The following is an 18,602-nucleotide window of genomic DNA, read 5'->3' as shown; positions in this document are numbered from 1 at the left end:
CTATTTCCACACAAAAGTGTGCAGGAAGGAGTAAAGATATTGCAGGAAACTCTTCTGCTAAAAATAGTCTGGCTTCTTTTTGCCTCTAAAAGAGGACAGGACTTTATTTTGCATAGAATTTGAATTCTTTTGGACAGGACATGGCTTCCCAAATCTAGGTGACAGGAAAGACTTCATGTCCATACAAAAGATTTGAAGTAAGAGAGGAAAAAAGATGATGGAGAGGAGGAAGAAATTATGCACTTTATTCCTTGTCTTAACTAATTCAAATATTTTGTTCTGCTGTCAGAACCTCACCCTCCTCTAATGGGAGGGAGAATATGGGAAAAATAAGGAGGGAAGCAAAACACTAACTTCCTAGATACTGACATGAGGATAGACAGAGAAGTGATATATATTCCTGTGTGCAGTCTTTACCAACTGTTGGGGATTGGTTCTTTCCCTTTTCCCCTCTGTGGAATTTTCCCCATTGTCATGCTAAGATACCTGTTGACTGGGCCCTGGTGACAAGGGGGAGGAAAGAGAGAAGAGGGAAACCCTTCAATATCCAAACATCCAGAAGAGCAGACGGAAGGCTCTGGCTCTCCCCATTTCCCCCGCGGAGTTGGGACGAGAAGGACGATCGCTGCCTCAGCCCCATCCCTGCCATCCCAGCACCAGGAGCCATCCTCACTGCTGTCAGACCCTGCCCTGCTGCCTTCTCACTGTAACCTGCCACCATCCAGCACTCTGCTGAGCACTGGGACCCACACCGTGAGTGGAGGGCTCTCTCTCCATCTCTCTCTCCCCCTGGGACAGCGCTGCCATCACCCCCAGCCCTCCTGCAGCTCTGCGGGACCTGCCCGCCCCCAGCACCGGGAACTGCAGCTCAGGGAAAAGGTGCCTGCAGCCAGAAAGGGACTGGGACTGAGTTACTGTTCTGTTTGTGGGTAATTTCATAGCTGTTGTTGTTCTTGTTTGTCTTGTTAGATATACTAGCAAAGAACTGTTATTGCTATCCCCATATCTTTGCCTGAGAGCTCCCTTAATTTCAAAATCATAATAATCTGTAGGAAGGAAGGATCACATTTTTCAGTTCAAAGGGAGGCTTCTGCTTTCGTTAACAAACATCTGTCTTTCAAACCAGAACATCTCCTTTCAGACAACATCCAGATCATTAAAAAACTCTTAAAGATCTGGAGTAAACTAAGTATGTATACCAACATACTCAGGAGTAAATTTTCACTGGCCCTTAAGACAGGTCTTCATCCTTCCATTATGTTTTTAATTGAAACCATTATATCAGTCATGTGCTTCAAAATCAGAAGTTCTATAGGTGACATAACCCACTTTTTAGATACATGTCTAAGATATGAGTGATTGGCTATGAACAACAGAATCATTGAAGGCTTTATATATTTTGCATGGCTTGAATCCAAATGTGATTACAAAGAAATCTGACTTACTTACAAATATTAGAATTTTAAATTTTAAAATCTTAAATTTAAGTTAATAATTTTCAGTAATTATAAATAAAAATTTCTCTTATAATTAAAAAAAAAAAATGTAGGAATTGAACTGGCTGACATCCCAAAGCCAGACCAGTGTTTTTGGTGAGGAGTTGCCCCTCGGCCCCAGACCTTGGAGGGCATTTGTTTAAGTTTACAACAGGTCCTAAGAAAGTTGTCAAAGGTTTTAAAACTGTTCATGGTAAAGCTTTATAACCCTCATTTCCTATTGGTTCCTCTATTCCCAGTTATGTCATCCCTTTTCTCCTCCCAGTTCTGGAAAGTTCTTGTATCCTTGTACCCCCACTGGTTTATGTTCACTGCATTGTTCCACCCATCCTACCTTATTGGCCCCTGCCCTATATTGCTCCTCCCTTGCACCACTTTTCCCTTTACCCATTGGATTCTCACCCTGGACCCACCTCTCATCATCCCTTATAAATACCCTGGAATTTCCCTCAGCCTCGTCTTCTACCCTTAACTCTTACAGTGTCTGCGCGTGTTTTGGGCCTCGTCCCACATTTTCTTTTATGGTTATTAAAGTATTTAGTTCCAGAGTTGTGGTGTGGACCCATTCCTCGTTTTGCCACCTTAACCCTGATATCAGGGGACCCTTAGAGGTTGGTCGGGGAGACTGCCCTCGAGTCTTGAGCATTAAGTATCAAAAACCCCCGACAGGTGGAGCCCGAACAGGGACCCTGATATTCAGGGCACCTCCTTGCAGAGGTAGGACTGTGTCCCCGGGAGTGTGGCCGCTCCGGGGCCCGGCAGAGTTGTCAGCGAAGAGGGACCTCGTCTGGACACCTGGGAAACCAGCGAGGGACGTCGACAGAAGCACCTGCAGAGTACAGGTGGGTTTGGGGACACCTGACATCATACAGCCCACTTCGCTGCTGTGTTTTAAAATACAGGTCCTAGTCTCGGCTAGGGGCGTCCCGGCAGCTAGATCCCCTAAGGAGGATTCAAAGGAAGATGGGTGGACAAATGTTGAGTGTAGAGAGCAACGCATATGGACGTTTTAAGTTAATCTTCTTAAATGCTACTAAGGACTTTCCCAAAATAAACCTAAAAAAATTTGTAAAGTGGGTTTGTAAAATCTTCCCCAACACCCCGAGTGAAGAAATGATGAATACTGCATTTTGGGACTCGGTGGGGACCAAAATTTATCACTTGTCTGTAAAAAGGGACCCCGAGGCACCCTGCATGCTCCCTATTTTTCACCTTATCCTGGAAACCCTGCACCAATCCCAGCGTCCATTACCCGGCTTGTCGGTTCCTCCTGACCCTGCACCTAACCCTGCTCCAAAGCAGCCTGTTCCTTCCCTGTCTCCTGTGACTGACCTTCCAGCTGAGATCCCCGATGGCAGTGTGCAGGCCATCGTGGATCTCCCCCCTTCCATCCCTCTGGTGTTCTCATGTGTTCGTCCTGCTCACCCTTCTAACAGCAGCTCTTGCCCCATCGGCTGTCCTGCCACACATGGGGGCCATTTTGGAATTATAACTCACACCTTTGGTCGAAGTCTGCGTTCCTCGAGTCCTCCCGCCTCTAGCTCTGCCTTCCAGCCCGCCCTCGCTCCCTCACACCCCGCCCTCCACCCTCAGGGGCCGCCCACTCCTGCCCCTGCCGGAACTGGCGCTAAGTGCTCCTCCTCCCGGAAGGAGACCGGAACTGCCCTTCAGGCACTTCCGGAAGAGGCCGCCTCCAAAATGGCTGCGCCCATATCCGAAGCTTGCAAACCTTACCGGCATCTTGACACTAATGTAAATGTTATTACTCCAGTTTGTTCATCTTCCTGTGGAGAGAACTCGAGGTCTAGTGACTCTGAGGAGTGTTCACCTTGCCCTCTAACCCCTAAAAACCCTTGGGAGAGGATCCAGAAAGCTGCTATAAAAGAAGGAAACTGGCACATAGCAGCTAAGTTCAGTGCATTCCCAGTGAGGTACCACAGGGGGAGGGGAGGTGCACCAAGATGGGAGCCTATGACGTATGGGAAAATAAAAGAACTGTGTCGGGCAGCCAAGGACCATGGGAGGGGATCTCCATATTTTAATAATCTTGTTCGGGTCACCTTCACAGCATATGTACTGACCCCCCATGACTTAAAATATATAATGACTAGGTTGTTGTCTCCCACTGAGTACACCCTGTGGGAAGGAGGATGAAAATGCATGCTCCAAGGATTCCTGGCTGACAGCGTGAATGATCCAGCCAGAGCAGCATTAACAATGGACTGCCTAGCCAGGGAAGGACAATTTACCCAACCTGAGGAGCGAGCTGCATCAGTCCAAAAAGCTGGATTGACTGTTCCAGAAGAAAAGGTGGAGCCAATGCAGTCTTGGAGATATTTGGGTTATAAAATCTCATCACGAACTATAAAGCCACAACCGCTCCAACTGGAAGAGAACCCACAAACACTACATGACATGCAGAGTTTACTTGGTGCTATCACTTGGGTGAGACCCTCATTGGGGATTACAAATCAAGACTTGCAGCTGTTATTTGACCTCCTGAAGGGAGATTCGGCCCCAAACTCCCAGATATTTGACAGAGGAAGCAAGACATGCCTTGAATAAAGTGTCTTTTGCAATACAAACCCGCCAAGCACACCGGACAGACCCTATGTTGTCCTTGTTTTGAAGAGGTTTTGGGGAGGGGTCCTCAACTTTATGCCTTAATTTTTCAGTGGCATCCTGAGTTACCTGATCCTTTGTTGATTTTAGAATGGATTTTCCTTTCCCATCGATCCAAAAGGACCAGAAGAAGAAAGAATAAGGGACTGATTAAGTGAAATTTTCAAAATAAGTCTGTCCATTAAGATAACTTGTTGTCACAAGTTCAGCTAAACTCACTAGTTTTATAATTGCTATTGTTGTGGTAGTAGTGTTCTACTGTTCTTTTTTAAGTCTCCAAGAATCCTTTTGTAACTTGTCATAATCTGTCTATAAGTTATCCAATAGGTATTGAATAACTCAAGATTTTCAAACTTTGGTGAAAAAAAAACCAACAAAAATTAATGATGAAAAAGACTGGTTTGATGGACTCTTCAAAAGTTGGGGAATCAAAGGGTGGGTGTTATCTATAATGAAAACTGTGTTACTTATCTTCATAATTGTTGTTGTACTGTTAATTGTTCCTTGTTTGTTAGGATGTTTTACAAAGTTCTACAAAAATCATTTAGCTCTATTTTTGTAGTTAAACAGAAAGGGGGAGATGTAGGAATCGAACTGGCTGACATCCCAAAGCCAGACCAGTGTTTTTGGTGAGGAGTTGCCCCTCGGCCCCAGACCTTGGAGGGTATTTGTTTAAGTTTACAACAGGTCCTAAGAAAGTTGTCAAAGGTTTTAAAACTGTTCCTGGTAAAGCTTTATAACCCTTATTTCCCATTGGTTCCTCTATTCCCCGTTATGGCATCCCTTTTCTCCTCCCAGTTCTGGAAAGTTCTTGTATCCTTGTACCCCCCCACTGGTTTATGTTCACTGCATTGTTCCACCCATCCTACCTTATTGGCCCCTGCCCTATATTGCTCCTCCCTTGCACCACTTTTCCCTTTACCCATTGGATTCTCACCCTGGACCCACCTCTCATCATCCCTTATAACTACCCTGGATTTTCCCTCAGCCTCGTCTTCTACCCTTAACTCTTACAGTGTCTGCGCGTGTTTTGGGCCTCGTCCCACATTTTCTTTTATGGTTATTAAAGTATTTAGTTCCAGAGCTGTGGTGTGGACCCGTTCCTCGTTTTGCCACCTTAACCCTGATATCAGGGGACCCTTAGAGGTTGGTCGGGGAGACTGCCCTCGAGTCTTGCACATTAAGTATTAACCTGTCAAAAATTAGACAGTGTTTCTTACATTCTGACACTACTGCTTTGATACTGTCACTTTTATATAATGGTGACAATATTCTGTGTGAGTAGCTGATATCTTTTTACTGTGCAGATTGTAAATCAACCTTTCTTGCATTTTATCAGATGCCCTCTGTAAACAATCAAAAAGCTAAATAAATCAATCAAATTCCACCAAAAAATGGTTCTAAATCTTCTTCCACACCTTTTACAATGCATTCTTAATTCCACCTGGACAAAAAATATTATTTTGGATTGTGAGGACAAAGTATGCAATATTTTCTGGAGAGCCTGTCCCTGTAAAAGACTAGGATACCAGCCGGAGATGCAGCTGGTGGGTAGTGGTCAAGGCATGGGACAAAGTGACAAAGCAACACAACAGGGAGCCAGAAATCCCTTTGCAGAAGTTTCTGCAAGACTCAGAAGGATAAAAATGCTCACAAAAGACATGGATTTCCTGCAGCTTTGGCTTCATGACCTCTGATGCCCATATACCACTGTGCTGTTCTGCTGTCCTGCTACTATGTCACTTGAAGGCATAATCTGCTTGGAGCATCTCCATCTCTGAGCAAAACACGAAGTCTTACCTCAACAATATCTGAATTTGTTCGGCTCTCATGTGGCTCATTATACTCGGTGTATTTCAGCAGCACTTTGTCCATATCAGTGCTGGCATACTGGAACAATTTGTTGGTGCTGTTGAAGATGATCAGAGCAATCTCACAGTCACACAGAACACTAAGCTCATAAGCCTTCTTCATTAACCCAAATTTCCTCTTCGTAAAAGTCACCTGGGAAAAAAGCCAAAAAGGTCCATCAGAAGTCCGTAAGTTGCTCTCTGTAGTCTTTCTTCTTTTTTTTTTTTTTTTTAATAATGTGTGACCACTTTGTCTTTGAATTGAACGTGCTCAGAAAGCAAATGAATAAACATAAATGCAGCTCCAAAATAGAATATATATGTGTGTGTAGTATGTATTACACAAGGGGGAGATACCTAATTATCACTGCATGAAACTTGAGCTACCAGTAAGGACCATGGGGTATTTTCATTTAGTGGTGATATGTTGATACTACAAATTTAACTTTTTAATTCAGATATCCTTTAGATGGCATACATCTTTCCCATCAGCATTTCCAAAATGCACCTCAGCTGTAGATACTTTGAACAAGTGAAATCAATTCTGTTTTTTTTTTTTATTCTGATAGCAGTTGACTTCGACTTCAAGCCCCCCAACTCCTGCTAGCTTTGAAGCAAAGAAACTATTTCATAAGCATTTAAGTAGTGCAAAAGAGATACATTTCTCAATGAACACATTCACAATACTTTTGAAGAAGTATCTGGTGTTAAAAATCACACTTGTGAGAAATGATGATTATAAAGCATGAAAGAAGAAAATAGCTGGGCAGCAGCCTTTGAACACAAGGTCTTTTCTGAGCAAACCCATATCATATTGTATTTCATTTCAAGTCATATGCTTAGGAATATGCACTGGCATTTTTAGTACAAATGGCTTTAGATCATACGATATAGAAAAGAAGTAGGGATGTGCTTGCAAGTTCTCACTAGGCCAGCTAATACCCCTACAGCATGGAAATCCAGGCAGCATGAAAATAATAATTATTCTCTACAAAACCATAATTTTTCCCCAGGGACTCTTTTGACAATGAAAGACCTGCACACCAAACAGTTTTTTTGTCTGCTTTTCTGCACTAGTTTACAAGTTCCAGTAAGACATGTGACTTGAAATAAGAAACTATTAAGAGCTGTCTAAGCTAATGGTATGGTTGAATTTTTTCTCCTCTGTTTCTTCCTATCCACAATTTCTGTTAAATAATTTTTGTGGACAGAAATTATTAAAGACACAAATGGTGTTGCTAAGCCTATAATTAATCAAATTTGACACATGGTCAAGGTACTTGGACAGGCACATAACCAAGTTTATTAGTCTATATTTGTTTCTACATTTGTTTCTGCCATCCCTTATATACCCATAAATAGTAGCAACCCTGCACATTTATGATGAGGCAAGAAGATATTTCTGTCTGCGATTCATATGGCTGCTGTTTTAACTTACCACACCTCTAATGCAAGTTAGTCCTAAGTGCAACCCCACACTACCTTAAAATCTCAACATGTCAGGTGAAGGAAAATGTGACTTTTTAAGTATTGCTAATCCCTATTTGTTAGACTCTCTCAGAAAGATGAGGCTTTACGTCCATACTGTGAACACTTATTCTCCCAAATGCATACCAAATGTCATTAATTTTATTTTAATTAAAACAATTTTAGCCTCTGTCAACATACTTCTAAGAAAATATGGACTGCCATTAAATATGATTATTCAAGCATTAAAATAATAAAAAAAAAAACTTTCTACAGCACTGGTCTCAAGTTCCATAATGGACAAAGTTATTTCTTTCCAAATTTGTTTATCATGGCTTTTGACATTTCAAATGAATCATAAGATAGGTAACAAAACTTCACTCAAATTCTAAATAATAGTAGTAATAATAATAATAATTAATAATAATAATAATAGTAAAAATAATAAAAATAAAATCCTAGTCTCCAAAATACTCTTTTAATTGTTTCTCTGGTTATAGAAAAATGCAATGAAATGGTTGAAAAATACACATATATATTTATGTATATTATATATATATATATATAAGCTTGTTTTAGAAATAATTAATTATATAGAAAATAAAATGTACTAATTCAACATATTTTTCTTAATCTAACATGTCTTTCAATCAACTTACTGACCACAGTGCTGTAGGTGGAGTATTTCTACATTTAACATGCATTTCACCATTCAAGTCCATCCAAGTATGTCCTTAAAGCCAATGTTTGTGTTTACTGCTGGGTAAAACTCCTTAAAATTTGAAAAAAAACGACCCAGCTGTGCTGCACAGAAGATACTTAATTCATAATACTTATCTGCTTCACTACTTCTGATTAGGAAATTTAATTTTTGAATATGTCATTCATAGTGGTTTATCTTTAACATAAATAATACATATACATAGATGTTAATTTATTTATAGCATTTATAACAGTTATTTATTTATAACAGTTACTTGATTTTGTAACAGTTTAAAATAGAGAACTTTTCAAATGTATAGTGAAATATCATGTCACATATGTGAAAATATGGTCAAATGTCATGTCAGTAACTTCAGAAAAAATTACAAATACTTTTCAAGCCATTTAAAAAAAAATTATATTTTTGCATACACTCTTCTATATGGCTACATAAGGAAGATGAATATGCCATATACTAAAATACTTTTGGAAGCAATATAAGTAAACAGAATGTTTTTTATTTAACTTTATTTGTTGACCATTTGCTATGTTAACCATTCTCACCCACACTTAAAAACAGTAAAATCAAAAACCATCTACTTAATATTCTCTAAAGTTGAAGATAATATCCTAATATTTAAAAAGTTTTGTTGAGTGTTAAAAATTGCAAAAATTATTTAAAACTTCTGTTCTTTTTTGTCTAGTTGGCGCTACAACCAACTTTTTTTTTCTAGAAGACACTGCGGAACCTACACTCAAAAACCTCTGATTACACTTGAACTGACAGTGCTGAGAACCCAGATTGGTGTGAAAATGCTACATACAGCTACAAAGTGTAGCCACGTCACCAAAAAAATTAATGTGTGCACATACTCTTATAACTTGTGGTCACATTGCTCCGTCTTGGTAGTGTCACGTAACAGCTGACAATGTCACTTTGTCATTTGACATAACCAACACTAGTGATTCTAAAGGAAAACATCTGCACAGTGAGAAAATTCATCATCACATTTCAAATGAGACACCCCCAAAAAATGCATACACTTAAATATCTCTGGAATATTAAATTTTTTTTCAGCAGCAAGAATCAAATCAGTACATGTTATTTCCTGACAATATTAGTCAACATATGCTTAATTATCTCTGCTGTCTAAATCACTGCTAATTTGCAGGTTTTTCAGTTAACAAATCTACTTCTCTTTAGTAGAAGGATAAGCAAAACAGGATGCCCTTTTGGGATAGAATATTTTATAATGACAGGGTGGAAATTATGAAAAACTAAAGTGGAGTGGAAACTGGAAAGAAAAGAGACCAATATTCAATGATCTTTAAAATCTTTTTAATCATGTGTATATAAACCGTGGAATTTTCAACAATGACACAATTTCTAAATACTCATATAATGAGATGCTTGAATGCATTGTTTTATATATATATTGCAAAAAGAGCAGGGTTTGGAGATCACCAAAATTATTTCTGAAGCCTACCAAAAAACAACCTAAATCTATCCCTTTGTATTAACTCAAAACCTACTAGTCTCTTATATTTGTCCTAGAACTGTAGCTATTCTACTTATTTAATTTTTATTTATTTATTTTAAATGTAACTGTCCTCTTAATAAAAATACTGGTATTGAGAAGGCAGCTTACCAAAGTCTGAAGCATTTTTGTATATGAATAATCATTAATGCTGATGACTTTGTATGGTGTGAGATAATCAAGACTTTACTTGATTATAAAATAACTTACAGTGGACTTTCAATTTCCTTGATAAAAATCAAGGTGAGCCTTTTATGTATTTTGGATGAAGGTCTATCTAAAGGTGGAACGTGTTAAAAAGAAATGCTTCGAAAAAAAGAGAAGTGTTAAAGGGTGATTTTCAACTTAGCCTCTGGCTCTTCAGTTCCATGGAAACAGCTTTCAAATGGCGTAGTCTATACATGCGAACGAAACTGTAAAGAGTCTGAATTTAAGTGTGCGTGTCACACACTGATATGCTCAACTGAGAGATCAGTTTGGTGCAGAGAAGACTTACTTGTTTAATCACTATTGAACTGAACTTTGTTAAGCTATATAAATTAGAAGTACTGTCACTTGGTTGCAATTATGAATTTTCTCATTTGCCAAAATTTTAATTTAACTGTGTGGGTTTGTAATTGGGGATGCTAGCCACTAGAAATAGTCTTTCTTTAAGCACATTTTAAACAACAATTTTGTACTTCTTACAGATTTTAATATATCAGTGAGGAAATAGAAGCATCCACAAACATTCTTATTTAATGAATACAGACTTCAGGATACACTAGCATTTTTGCCATGTGATCATTTTGTTTTTCTTTTGGTGGGAGATGGTTTGGGATTAGTTTAGTTCAGTTTAGTTTAGTTTTAGTTTTAATTCAGGTTCTCCTAGTAACTTGTTCTGAAATCTCACAAACTATGAGAGGCTGAACTGCAATTAACTGAATTTGTCGCTAACAGTCACAGCATATGTAGTAACACTTCGTGTGTTCCTATTGGCAGTCCCATGATGTTTCAAGTGATTCAGTCCAGTCAGTATCAGAGTACCAGTTCTTTTCCTTACTTCTTACTATCCTGATGATACAGGTACTGCTGGTATAGGAAAGTGAGAGAAATGGGATTTTCACTAGATGCTTTCCAAATACATTTCTGTCTTCAAACAGGGGAAGAAGATGAATAACTGATGCACAGAAATATCTGATAATGGCATCATGTTGTCAAAAAGAAATGTTTTCTCATTGTCTTTGTTTCATCTGGAATGTCTAAATTTCTGACACAGGGACTAGAGCAAGCACAAGTAGATAAGATGTATGTGATGAACAGGAGGTACTACATGAGCAGTCTACCTAACTTCAAACATAAGGTCAAGTTGGCCATATATATTCAGACGGGCTCTTCACTAAAATGTCACTGCCAGGCACTTAAGCCTATCCTGTTGAAACACCAAATAACTACTGGAGATGCAAAAACTGCTGCAAAATTCTCTCTTCCCTTTCTCAGCTTATTTTGCTCTGATTTTTGTTTAGAACTGTTTGTCATATGAAGAGGTCTGGCTGAAACCATCTTTACAATAACTCTCAAATGGGTGTGGCAAACAGCACCGGTGTAGAATTTGATCCAGACAAACCTTCCTTTATGCAATAGTTGGGCATACCACATTAAATGAAAGACTTTCAGCAGATTGCTTCCATGTTCTTATAAACCCCCAGCATAACTTACAGGAATGAGAGCATTGATTTATGCTGGAAAATGAGCTACTGTCCCAGGAAGCCCCAAGTATATTGTGCTATAACTTGCTGAATAGTCCAGATAAAGAGGAGTTCTAAGAGGATGCTCTGAAATGATAACCATAACAAGCAAATTGTTCATTGTTAGCCCATATAAAAAAGAAGGTTTTGTATGTTACACCACATTTTTAGAATCCTTGTGCACAAATAACAGATCAAATACTTGAAGAAATGATACTATTCAATCTCTCCAAATCCAAGTCATGTCCAATCTTGTAAGTTTTTTGCATGTAAAAAAAGAAAGGAGGAATAAAATTGAAAGATATATTAATTAAAGATGACACAGCAACCTCAGAAATTAGGAGGTCAGCCAGTATCAATATGCTTCTCATTTTAACTTTTTAATTAAGATCTAACACAAACAGGAATGAAAGAAGAATAAAGGCTAATATCTGATGCTTCTCTTCCTTTTGTTGAATCAGTGGTTCATAATATGATTAAGTCCTTTACAGACAGATCTACAGATATGTACACAATGTAGGCAAAAAAACCCAAAAAAACCAAAAAAACCAAATCTCAAAAACACAGTAGCCAATACAAGACACACAAAAGCTGGTTGTTGTGGTTTTTTGTTTGTTTGCTTGTTTTTCTTTTTTTATTCTATCACGGTTCTGGAAGGTAAAAACATAAGTTTATAATAAAAAACATGTTTATAAGTTCTGTGTTGTTAAAATGTTCATAAGGTAAAGGTCAAAGAATATTTCATTCCCTGCTGAGCAAACGGTCAGGAAGCACATTTGTCTGCATTTCCTGTCATAACAGGAAGAGTGTAACTTCTTCCTCTCCACAATGGCTCCAGTTCTGCTTCCCACCTCCAGCTCTTTCTCCCCCAGGGCTTTCTAAACCATTCCTTGCAAGACAGCAAGACTGTGCCTGTCTCTGTACTATCTTTCAGCTCTGCTATGTTGGCAGATGTCTCATTCACTACTGCACTATCTTTGGCTTCTTGATCACACTTCAAATTATAAGTAATTTGACCTAAATATTTACCTTATGTTAATTCACAGACAATGGTCTCATGTCTTGGATAAAATGAGGATGCTCCATGAAGGAGTAATGAAAATATAAACAAATAGGTGCGTTTTTTTCCTTAATCTATCTTGCGCTCATGTTAGCAGTAATGTTCAATTATGCTCAGAACATCAATCTGTAATACAAGCTCATTTGACGTTAAAATATTGCATTCTAGAAACTCGTGGTTCATTTCAGTAGCTCTGTTAATGTTTTACTTCTCAGGTAGCCAAAATAATATGAGAAGTATTGCCAGAATTGTACAGCTCACCACAATTTTTTAGTCTTGAAAACTTGGAGTGCAACTCTTTTCTTCTAACTTTACCTCTGGAAAACCGAGGCCATTGTCTAATTTTAATGGTATATTTCAAGTATATATGTGTATGCAATTTAATATAAGCAGTTAATAGAAATATGTAAAAGATAAAATGTGTGATGTTTAAGACTAAGATTAATTGAGCAAAAAAAAAAAAAAAATGCTTAGGTGCATGGTCAAGCAGTTATGCTTTTATGTGAAAATACTTCCCTGGTGGCAAGTGGGAAATCTCATGTCTTGGATAAAATGAGGATGCTCCATGAAGGAATAATGAGAATATAAACAAATAGGTGCGTTTTTTTCCTTAATCTATCTTGTGCTCATGTTAGCAGTAATATTCAAGGTTCTTCACTGTTTCAGTAGGGAAGCATCTAATTCAGACAATAGTCTCTTACCCTTTCCTTTTAAATAGAGCTGAAACACAGATAAAAATAGATATATGCGGCTGAAATTAATTTTGAAACTAGCAGAATTAGTATCAAAATCAGTAGAACAAATCTAGGCCTTCCTGCAAATGGTAATTTCCTTCCAGGATATTTTCCCCCTGCCCCATAACCTCACTTTAATATCTGCTTTAATTTGTTCTCTATGGAGCTGATAACTTAGTAATTCTCATCTTATAGCTTTACAGAAATTAGAGAATGGTAAAAGTCTGGGCATGAAAAAGTTAAACAGCAAGTATTTGTTACTGTTATACCCTACAGATTTACACAGATAAGATACTTTAAAAAGGGTTAAAAAACCTTAATACTGAACTCTACACTTAGTATGGTATTTAATAATAGTTAATACCCTGGCAGCTCATTACAAATTGAAAGAAATGAACACAGTGCAGAATCGTTAGATATGATAAACTCAGTTGTAACTATGACTCTTCAGAGGTAGGAAACAATTGCAAAACTAATGAGCAAGAAAATCATAGGGACAAAAAATGGCGGATAACCCTGCAAGGCTTCATATTTCCTAATAGCAATTTAAAAAAAAATAAAACAGAAGTGGGGGGATTAAATGCAACAGTATTCCAGATCTGAAAATCATTGGGTCAATATGCCCTCATGCCCTCATTCCTGGATCAATGTAGCTCTGGATTTAGCTCTCAGAATATGGATTTAATGACATATTTTGTGAGAGACTTTGTATAAAAATAAGACATTATAATTTATGTCATTAAACCTATTTATTTTAGGCCTGGACAGTCCTGTCTAGATGGCCGCAAAAAGTTTCAGATGGTCCCCATCTAAAGCAGACCACAAAAGGCTATCATTAATACTAACAAAATATTTCACACCTATAAAAACCCAAAAAACATACAAGGACTTTTCTGAGACAGAATGATATCATTTTTCCTTCATGCGTTGACCATAGCAAAGGTAGCTGAATAATTTCTTTCAGTTAAGAAAACACAGCAAAATAAAGTTCACATATTTTTTTCCAAGTGATCTCCCTCTTTTTCTTTTTTTAAACCAACCTAGAATTGTTACCAGGTATCTTCTACAATCTGCTCAATTGAAATTTTTCAGAAAGAACTTGCAGCAGTCAGGAACTTCAAGCGTCAGATGTCAATGCTAAAATTCTGGCTATTGATTCTGCTGATGGTGCACCTAATATCATGTAAGCAGTCACAGTCTATTTGAATGGTCTGTTGACAAGGCTAGCACCATCTCACAATCCTGTTGAGCCAGGGATTCATTCCACATTTATGAAAACTGTAATATCCAGTAATTATCACTAGAATAAAAAGAAAATATTTGGTCACATTGGCTACTTACAACAGGATTCACTTGGAAGTTTTCATTTCCGTTTAATAATATGGTGGCAACCAAACTGCACAAAATAAATAAACATTTAATCTAGGCCTGGCAGTTAGTCATCCTCCTTCTACAAGTGTCAAAAAACAGTGAAAGGGAATTTTTCAGATTTACTTTTGCATCCAAAGGAAATTCATGATCATTCACATAATCAAACATCCTTGCCATCTTTGTCACCACAAGGTATCAACGAGGTCTAGAAAATGGAGCTAACTTGCAGCCCACAAGAAACATCATTAAATTAATGGCTCCTTCCAGTTAAAATCCTGAATTCTGCACTCACTAAAATCAATGTGAGAATTAATAACTGAGTTGCAGTAGTTTTCCATTAATTTGCCCCCCAAAAGCCAAAGCTTAAAATAGTTTTTGGAAAAGTGTAGATTGTATCCTCAAACAGCACATTTCTGTAATATTTGCAGTCATAAACATGACTCTGGATAGTTTGAATTTATGTTTATTACCAGTATGGTCACTGAAGTACACAAAACCAACCAACCAAACTTGCTCAGAACAAATTCTCCTGAGGGGAGATCAACACTATTTTTGTCCTTCCCAATTTGCTCATACAAGCACTTTGAAGAGTAGGGGAGTCTCCTACTATAGCAGATAGCAGTGTGGAAGAAGACGGCTGTTTCACAGAGAGAACAAGTACACCATTCAGTGGCTGACAGAGACGAGGCTGGGAAAGTAATCAGAAAAACAAGGACAAGAATTTTGCTCCCCAGGCCTTATAATAACTTGAACCCTTTGGCAAATATTCTGCTTTCCAAATAGATGCAACTTTGCACTGGGAGAGGAGGCAGAATAATAAAACTAATGGTATAGCTACTCGTTTGATATGTTCCATGTATTTTTTACCAGCATGTGCCATTCTGCAGAGGATTTATGTGCTTGAGGACAGCTGAGGATGTGCCACCCAGGTATATCTTATCTAACATGCCTCGTATTGTGAAACCCCACTGCGTTTGAATGTAAGCAGCAATAAGGCAGCTTCTAGCCAAATGAGTTGCTGCGGTTCTTGCAAATGTTTTTTGGTGTGGTAGAAAGAAAATATCTCCATCTATAAACAGAGCTACGAGTAGGCTTTTTGGAACTCTGCTCAAGCTAGTATCTTAGTTTCACTAATCAAAAACTTTTAACCATTTTTTTTCTGGTGAATCTTTTAACACTTTTTTTGTATATTTATACAATTAAATAAGAAGACAAGACAGGAATATAAACAAGAGAGTATTTTAAGATTACTGGAAGTGTGCAAGTTAAGAAACAAATAAACTGATGCTGCCAAAGTAGAAATACCTCATTATATTTTAAGAACCAGTGAGGTTTGTGCAAGAGTACATCTGATATAAATGGTTAAAACAACAATCAACAATAGTAAAAATTCCAGTTGTATTTAATCACATATATATTACTACAATTTAAAAGCGTAGTCACGCAGTACAATGAAAATCTTTTCATTTACTTCACTGAGCTTTAAATCAGGGGACTAAATGCAAGATGAAGTCAGTAGAAACACTTTAAAAAAGTCATTACTATATAAGTAGAAATAAGAAGCAGAATCAAACCAGTTTACAACATGGAAAGTAAAATAATGTAAATCTGAACCTCCAGCCTCACAGTGGCAAATTATATTACTACTTTAAAGCTACATTAGCTAATACTGAATTGGGATTGTTCAGCCTGGAAAAGAGAAGGCTGGGGCTTAACTACAGCCTTCCACTACCTGAAGGGTGTCTACAAGAAAGATGGAGGGGGACTTTTTACAAGGGCATGGAGTGACAGGACAGAGGGGAATGTATTCAAGCTGACAGAGAGTAGGTTTGGATTAGACATTAATAAAAAATTCTTTACTGTGGGGATGGTGAAACACAGGTACAGGCTGACTGGAGAAGCTGCAGCTGCCCTGTTCCTTAGAAGTGTTTGAGGTCAGGCTTGGAGCAACCTGGTCTTTTGGAAGGAGTCAGCTCGTGGCAGTAGAGCTGGAACTAGGTTTCTTCCAACCCAAACCATTCTGTGATTCTATGAGTCTGAGAAATGCTAGTGAGACAGACACTTTCTGCACTAACATTACAGTTGTTACTATTCCAGTGTTGCAGTTTTATTCATAATTATTAGTTCTGAAATTGTTGAAACTCTATTGGAACGATTTGAAGACTAGCTGTATTATTTTTAAATGTGTATTTGACCCCTTTAAAGATATTTTTTTGAAAAAGTGGGGCTAAAATCTCTGTAAGTACTATATTTGGGCAAGCAAATAATGAGAATGAAGCTGTTGTATGAACTAATGTTATGAACAGCAAAATTCTGTGGTTTCATTTACAAAATAATTTGGGTTCCCCTTCAAAAAGAAACCATTTATAGCATATGGGGAAGTTTCAAAAAACTACTGACTTAATATTTATAATGCATTCAATTCAATATTTCAAATCCAATTTCAACTCTGAGCTATAAGACAATTAAAGTGAATATGATGATATTTCTGTAACGTTAGAATTATTGCTTTTTACCTTGTCTCACAAGAACAGAAAACATTTAGGGAAAACACAAACTTCATCCATCATAAGGAACATTTTGCTGTTACATGTGATTTTCTGCCATAGAGATCACAAGTTACTAATAACACTACAAAATTTACAAATTCTTAGAAAGCATATGTAAGGACTATAATTTGTTGTTTTGCTTGGGCTGAGTTTTTTTAATGGCTTTATAAAATCCTCCATGACTAACAGCTTCTTAAAAAAATCCCTGAATATATGAAGTCATTTATAGATCAAACGAGTAGTACTACTCTATTTATAGTAACTCAGTATCAAGTTCTTAAAAATCAGCTACAGAAGATTATTCCTAAATTGCAACCAGGTGTATGAAGAACATTAATCATAGTATTAAATAATTATGTGGAGAGGCTCTCACAACTGTGGATCTTCAGTTTCAACAAAGCACCCACATCCATTCATTTACATCGAATGTAAACACAGCAATTTTCACAAATATTATTTGAAGATATCAGTTACTGAATTTTATTTTTGTGAAAACACGGAAGCAGATTCCCTAATTCATGACCATATTTTAACTTGCAGAGATAGCGTTGATAATATGTGACAGCTCACTAGCCATTTTATTTAAAGCAGAGTTAAAAATTAGTTATCTGTCCTGTTGGACCTATTTAGCCTTAGCTAAATAGCGATGGTCACTTGGTTTTATAACTACAACATACTAATATTATTGTATGTGTATTTTAGAATGTGTTAGCCTATTCTAATTCTTATTACAATCCAGATGGGAAAATTTTATGAACCAGTGTCTGTTTTATATGAAAGAGGTAAAAATAAAGACACAGCAAAGGCAAAGGAGCACAAATAATTGGGCTGTCTGAATTTAATGAAAAGTGCTCAGATTATAATTACTCAAAATTATGACAGTTCACAAAATATAGTTCTAAAAGCCTGTGTCCTGTAGCAACTCACAGGTATGCTTAACTATGTATATTCCAGACTGAAGTCAAAGCAAATGTGGGGTAGAACACACACAGCAGCCTTTGTAGGATCATGTCCTCAATTAACAACTCCCTAGCTGTACGTATTACTGAACCTGAAAACACTGTGCATGAGGCTTCAGGTTGTTCAGAGAAGTGTCTTTTCTTTGATAGTCTAACATACATTGTGCATATGTATACGTATATATGTATATATTGGTACATGCGTAGGCACACAAACTTACCAACTTCTTAATCACTTTTAATAATAAGTCACTTTACAAATATAATATGATGCTCAGGTCAGGTATTTTTGTAACTCACCTGTCTGTTACGTTCATCCATAATCCTTGTAATCTGAATCTTTTTTCTCCCCATAGTCCCCGTTTTTTTTCTCTCTCCTTCTTCCTTAAAATTACGTATCTTTCCCTTCTCTTTTATTCCTCTTTACTGTTTCCTCAAAACAAACTTCCTTCTTCAGCACTTGCAATAGTCAGTTCACAGTCCCATGCATCCTTTCCTGCTAAACACAGAAAGGAAATCAGATGTTA

The 18,602-nt window shown here is 37.5% G+C and overlaps 1 protein-coding gene across 1 annotated transcript; it reads right to left on the bottom strand.

Moving 5' to 3' along the window:
- Positions 1 to 4,373: 4,373 nt before the first annotated feature.
- On the bottom strand, positions 4,374 to 18,429 carry LOC134056906 (MEF2 transcription factor homolog). Its single transcript, XM_062513863.1, has 3 exons — positions 18,376 to 18,429; positions 5,919 to 6,122; positions 4,374 to 4,427 (listed from the first exon to the last, which is right to left on the bottom strand). Exons 1-3 carry the CDS (start codon positions 18,427 to 18,429, stop codon positions 4,374 to 4,376), a joined length of 312 nt encoding a protein of 103 aa, XP_062369847.1.
- Positions 18,430 to 18,602: the final 173 nt, after the last annotated feature.

Source organism: Cinclus cinclus, chromosome Z, assembly GCF_963662255.1.
Source record: "Cinclus cinclus chromosome Z, bCinCin1.1, whole genome shotgun sequence".
NCBI lineage: Eukaryota > Metazoa > Chordata > Aves > Passeriformes > Cinclidae > Cinclus > Cinclus cinclus.
Note: the sequence above shows the minus strand (reverse complement) of the source record. Positions and strands in the feature narration are given on the sequence as shown.

Bases quoted from the DNA above. Each gene is read 5' to 3' on its own strand.
- LOC134056906 (XM_062513863.1), bottom strand. From the start codon at position 18,429: ATGGGGAGAAAAAAGATTCAGATTACAAGGATTATGGATGAACGTAAC. The intron at 6,123-18,375 runs GTGAGTTACAAA...CTTTTTTCCCAG, and splicing joins TGGATGAACGTAACAGACAG to GTGACTTTTACGAAGAGGAA. The intron at 4,428-5,918 runs GTAAGACTTCGT...GATAACTTATAG, and splicing joins CAAATTCAGATATTGTTGAG to ACAGATTATGACAAGTTACA.